General features: G+C 43.2%; 1 protein-coding gene across 2 annotated transcripts in view; it reads right to left on the minus strand.

The window, feature by feature from the left end:
* The window catches only part of SPTLC2 (serine palmitoyltransferase long chain base subunit 2), a 73760-nt gene extending 69047 nt beyond the window's left edge, over window positions 1-4713 (minus strand). For both annotated transcript variants that reach the window (XM_062577233.1, XM_062577234.1), the window contains exon 1: window positions 4534-4713. In XM_062577233.1, coding sequence (XP_062433217.1) covers window positions 4534-4659 — 126 coding nt within the window. In that variant the 5' untranslated portion in view covers window positions 4660-4713. The remainder of the gene's footprint in view (window positions 1-4533) is intronic.
* Between the last annotated feature and the right edge of the window lie 1399 nt (window positions 4714-6112).

The following is a 6112-nucleotide window of genomic DNA, read 5'->3' on the forward strand; positions in this document are numbered from 1 at the left end:
AATCAAAAAGACAAGCAAGATGTAGAAAGCAATTTCTTTATTCAGGTCTGATGCAAACCTCAGAATACACACTTCAAACCGTGATGGCATACATTTTTAGAAGGGTTCAAGGACTAAACACTGAGATCTTTAACTTGGACAAACTCTCTTGCAATCCATGAGTTTATCTGTGTTGATACGTAATTATCTAGGTTGGAAGGGACCACCAGAGGCCAGCTAGCTGACCACCAGCTCAAAGCAGGTCTAATTAAAGCAGGTTGCTCAGGGCCACATCCAGTTGAGTCTTGAACACCTCCAAGGATGGAGGTTCCACAATTTCTCTGGACAACTTTGTCTAGTATTTGACCACCTTCTTGGTAAATTCATTTTTCCTTAGATCTAATCAGAATTTCCCATCTTAAAACTTACGCCCATTGCCTCTCATCCTATTGCTGCATGCTTCCAAGGAGAGTCTGGCCCCATCTTTTCCATATCCTCCAAGCAGCTAGAAGTAGACGACAATAAGGTCTCCCTTGAGCCTTCTCCTCCTAAGCCTGAGCAAACCAAGGTCTCTCAGCTTCTTCTTGTACCTCACATGCTCCAGCCCTCTAAGCATCTTAGTGGCCCTCTGCTGAACTTGTGGATTCAACTGGATATGTCAATATCTTTCTGGTACTGGAGAGCTCAAAACTGGACACAGTATTCAAGATGTGGTCTCACAAGTGAATAGAATAGAAGGATCACCTCCTTGTGAATAGGTTCTTGAGATTTAATTCTTTAGGACCAAAGTTTTTCTTTTTATCAGAAGTATTTGCATCATATAAGTTTGCATATAGATTCAAAAAAACACAATTCTGTACTCAAATTCCACTGCATGCCAGTGATAGGCCAGTTATTTTAAATGTACTAATTTAAAATCTTTACCTTAGCTTAACCTTTATCTCTAATAAGAGCGTATTCATCGCATCACCGCTTTACTTAACTCATCGTAATGACAGAAAGTTGTCCATGATCTATTGCATTCATTTTCGTAAATGTGTTCTCCCAAAGAAATCACATTCAACCTGATTCCAGGAAAAGTCTCTACAAAACCAAAATGAATACAGCATTCCAGTGCACCCTGAAGCATCTCATGAGATGCACCTACAAATAAGATTGCTATCTATAAAAATGAAACAGGAAAAAAAAATCACAGAACTGTACAAATTGTTTTTAGCATATGGACACCACAACTGCTACAAAAAATACTCTGTCCATTTTAACAGCTGTAAGAATTCAGGACTTGTGACAATTTTAAAGAAATGCAAATCCTACAGCCCTTCTTCTTCTTGAAGAAACTACACCTTCTCTTTCTGAAGTAGAAGTATGAAACCTAGTTTGGCAAAGCAATAAATTATCTGCAATAAATTATCTGGAAACTGCTATACGGTGGTATCTGAAGTCCTTCTAGAAATTTCAAGGAATTTTAAATTTGTTTATATGATTCCCTTTGGTACATAACTGCACAGCAGTGACTTGGAAACACTATGCACAACAGGAATTAAGAACCTGGGATCTCAAAATCTATATTACAATTACTTTGTTTATTTTGAGTCTTTCCTCCTCAATTTCTAAAAGCATAGCAGAAGCCATGTTAAGGTGAGAAGCTTAATTAGAGAGTCCAAAAAAAAAAAAAAAAACACATTACTGAAAAACTGTTCATAATAATGGGTAGACTCCAGTAAATTAAGATGAAAAATAAGGGCACCTTGATCTATTAAATATGTCCTCATCTCCTTATTTTATGTAACATGAAGATTTTTTTTTTTTTCAAATGCAGTCTTAGAAAACCATTAGCTGGTTGCTTTAGAGCAAAACTCTCCAAAGGAGAAATATATTTCAGGTTAATATTGCATTGCAGAAAGAAAAAGCAATTTTTTCTGCATCAAGACAAGTGTCTTGATAGATCCTAAAAATTATTTTTCTATCAAACTCACTTAACTCTCTCCAACAGACCAGATATAAATAAAAAGCAAAATTATGCACAATTCAGAAAGGTAACTTTGTTGTTCTTTTATTTAGATTTGCTTCCTTTCTTCTGATTGTGTCATTTCCTCATGTCATGACTATATCCTTGGTGATGTCAGGCCTTAATCTTAAACACTGGGGTACTAAACTGAAACATTAAATCAGTTTTGAACCCATCTACAGATTACTACTTTTTCTATTTCTGCAATCTCTTAATTATACATAGAGTCAGGAATAAATTATTTATTTTTCTTCAATATCCCACAATTTTTTAATTGCTAGATGTTTTTTCAACCTATTTTAATAAAGGTGCTGATAGTGACATTGCTGCATTCACTGAATTTGAATCTCAAGAGATTAACTGTTAGCAGAATCACAAAGAAACCTGAACCTTTGCCATGAAAGCAGAAAAAAGAACCATTATTTTTCTCAGTACTTCAACACGGTGGTTTTTCTATCTGCTGAAACCCTAATTTCAAATTATTACTTTCCTAGCCTCTGATGATACTTTCATTGATCTCCAAGGTAGCCAAAGTCAGCTAGACTACTTTGCATTCCACGGACATCTTCACTTGCAGATTTTAAAGTGTTGTATGTGGCATGTACCTATGTATAAATAGCTACAAATAAGTATAAATACATAAATACAGGTACATACAAATATATAACATACATGGTGAGAATTAACATGTTTCCCTTCCTTTCCTGTGTAAAGGAACAACTAAAGAACCAACCAAAACGAACAACTAAAATTCCAAAGCCAGAAAGCCTAAGTGGCCAAATCCGAGATATTTCAGTGACCACACCTTTCACAGCACTAAGCCCCCATCACCAACACTATGCGAAAAAAGCTGTAAACAGGTAGTACACCTAAACAGTTAGGAGATTTAAGTCTTTTAAGGCTATTACATTTAAATTTTGAAAGTTACTGACTTGGTCCATGTAAAGTGTTGGAGAAAAGAACACAAGACTCTGGCTATAACCTCTGTCTGACCAGCAAATAGATGAGAGAAAGATCCAAAACTCTGTCATACTCCTTTTGTATCCTTGGATAATGTTACTTCAACTTTGGATTTTTGCTAAGATCTCTCATTATCCATTCTCCAACAAGCCTTGCTCCTTCTATGGGTATTCATCCCAAATTCCTGGGGACTTGCAAGACACATTCAAAAGTAATTGCACAGATATGCTACTAAATGAATATAATTCCTCAACTATTTCATTTTTTCTTAAAGCTTCCTTAGTTTGAGGGTGGTAGCTCTTACATTTACATACTGCATTTCCCATTATGTCTTCCAAATACACAGCTGAACAAAATCCTCATGGAAAAGTTTTCCACACTCTGCTTTTCCTTTTTTTTTTTTTTTTATTTATTTTTCTCTCTCTTTTTTTTTTTTAGGCAGAAAAACATAATTGCACTTAGATCTGTGCGAAGACTGGGGGGGGAGGGGAAGGGGGAAGCGAGGAGGTCAACGCTTCAGCCCAGTACAAAGATTTATAGCTAAGGTTTTTTGGACCACTGTGCTTGGTGTGTGCAAGGCAAGACAACCAGTGCCATAGTTCCCTGAATAAAAGAAACAGATTGCGCTGACACTGTTGCTAATTGTTCACTCCCAGTACTGTGCTATCTCCTTCTGTGTGTCAAGACAAGACTACAAGTGCCCATAAAAGAATGAAGTTTGGTATATGACCTAGCTTAAAGTTAACTCGGGGGGGGGGGGGAAGTTTAGTTTTAGCCTCCATCTGTTCTCAATCTGATTTGCTCAAGTGGCTGCACACAATTACACTAGAAAAACAGAAGGTGCAGCACAACAGCAAAATCAAGGAGCTGCAGGAGGGCTGACAATAGAGGAATGCTTTTTTAAGGAGCAGTACCAGCTTTAAACATACAAAGAAGCACAACTTATTCTGTATCACTGGGATTTCCCTTCTGAGAGTCCATTAAGTATCCTGTATTATAACACAAAGATTTTGCATTCTGTGAGAAGCAACTGGAAACACACACACTTGATTCATAAGTTGTTAACAGAGCAAGATGGCAAGTGCTGCATCAGCTAACTCTCCTGCAGAAGGGAGTCCCTATCCCAGGTTAGTTTTAACTGCAGTACTACACATTACACATGTAACAACGAAACAGTGGCTAAAATCGTTTCTTCTAAACGCAGACCACTACATTACGTTGCAGCCAAGTTTACTCTAACTGGCTACTGCTAACAGAAACCTCACACTAAGCGCTCTGTGGCGACTCCAGAGCCGAACGGTTCCTGTCAGTCACCAGCTACGAGTATGCCCCGCGCAGCGGCGTCGACCTCGCCTCCTCCCCCCTGCCGCAAGCGCTCGGGCCCCGACGGTTTCGGGGAGCACTGCTAACAGCTGCGCGCCGCAGGGCTGGGCCAGATCAACCGCGCGGCGCCCCACAAGCCTGCCTGACTCTCGGCAGGGGCACCGTCAGCCACCTGCTGAGAGGCTCCTGCCGCCGCGGCTCGGCCCCAGCGCCGGGAGCCGCCGTCAGCCCGGCCGCCTCCCGCGCCGCCCCGCCGCGCACACCTGGGTGTCCGGCGCGGGCAGGCCGCGTACGTAGCCATTGCGGAGAGCGCCGTGGGCCGTGCCGCTGCAGCCGTTAGCACGGAGCTGGGCGCCCGGCTCCACTGCGGGCCACTCTGGCCGCTCCATCCTCCAGCTCCAGCCGCCTCGCTCCACAGCCCCCACCCGGTCGCGCCGCACCGGATACGCGGCCCCACTGCCTCAGCCAATCGCCGACGGAGACGTCACACCCAGGGGCAGGCTGGGGTCGGAGTCGATAGGGAGAAGACGGGGCCCGAAGGACGAGGCCCAATGAGAGCGCTGCATGCTTGCAAGAGGGAAGGGAGAGAGGAGAAGGAAGAAGCCTGCCCAACTACGAAGCCTAAAGTTCAGAGGAAGGTGGAGCTAGAGGGTTAAAGCTGTCCAATCATCTAGCTAACAGCTAAAGAGAAACGGGGAGAAGGGGACGAGCTAGCCAATCATGGAGCAAGATGAAAGGAGAAGTTGCGTAGACCGTGGGCTCTACCCAATGAGAAGAGGGAAGAGCAGGGAGGTGGTTGCGGCGGTAGCCAATGGGTGGGCTCGCGGGGCCCATGTTCTGTCGTGTGGGGCATGACGGGAAGTTCTGCAACGGTCATGCTAATAGGTGCGGTAGTGCTGCCTGGGGCTGCCACTGAAAGCGAACGGCTCTCAACACTCTCTGGCTTCGGGGATCCCTTGTTACCGCTTGCTCTGAGCTGAGCAGTGGAGGCGCAATGGAGTTCCCGGCAGCGGGGAGTGCTGAGGCAGGCGGCGAGCTTTGCACTGGCCCGGCAGGGGCTGAAGGTGAGGGGTTCGTGTCACTTCCGTCGCAGGCTGTCCTTGGTGTGGTCCTGACATGTTTTGTAAAAGACAGATAACCTGAGCAGGGATCTGATGGGAGACTGCTGGAGTGACATGCTGTAATCAACGTGTAAAGTCAGACTTAATCGCTGTGACGCCCTTTGCTGCCTGGGATCGGCTTAGAAGGGATGTATCTTGGCTTTCATCTGCCTGGCCAATACAGGCCCTTACTGGGAAACCCTACAGACAGGCTCCAGGTAGAATTTAAGTCAGAAGCATTTAAATTTGGACTTAAAAGATAAGTGTATACTTGAATACTCTGCGGCATGCGGAGCTATGATATCTGTAGTTGCCAGTCTGTTAGCTCTACCTGCAGCTGTGTTTAAAAATCACTTTGTGTTTGGCTGTAAATTTGACTATTTTATGACTCAGTTTGGAAGTATTTATTGTGTCCAAAGACTAGGCAGACTAAGCGCCCTGTTTAGTTCAGGGGTAAATCTTACCAATCCTAATTAGTAAAGTTTGGGTTACCAAGCATCACACATACCATGCCAGAGAAAAGGTGGCTTGCAAACCAAAAAGCATCTATACTTGAGCCCTGGCTCAAACTTTCCTAGCTATGAAAGAAGGAGTGGCAAGGGGAAAGCATCAAGAAGTTTCTGTAAGTTCCCTGACTGTTAATCGAACATTTGTTTTTGTCTTATTTCATCCTCCTCCCAAAATTGTAGAAAACAAGTAGCCAAACATGTTTAAGCACCTACTGATAAGATGGAAGAGTCTG

This window comes from Rhea pennata, chromosome 5 (genome assembly GCF_028389875.1).
Source record: "Rhea pennata isolate bPtePen1 chromosome 5, bPtePen1.pri, whole genome shotgun sequence".
NCBI lineage: Eukaryota > Metazoa > Chordata > Aves > Rheiformes > Rheidae > Rhea > Rhea pennata.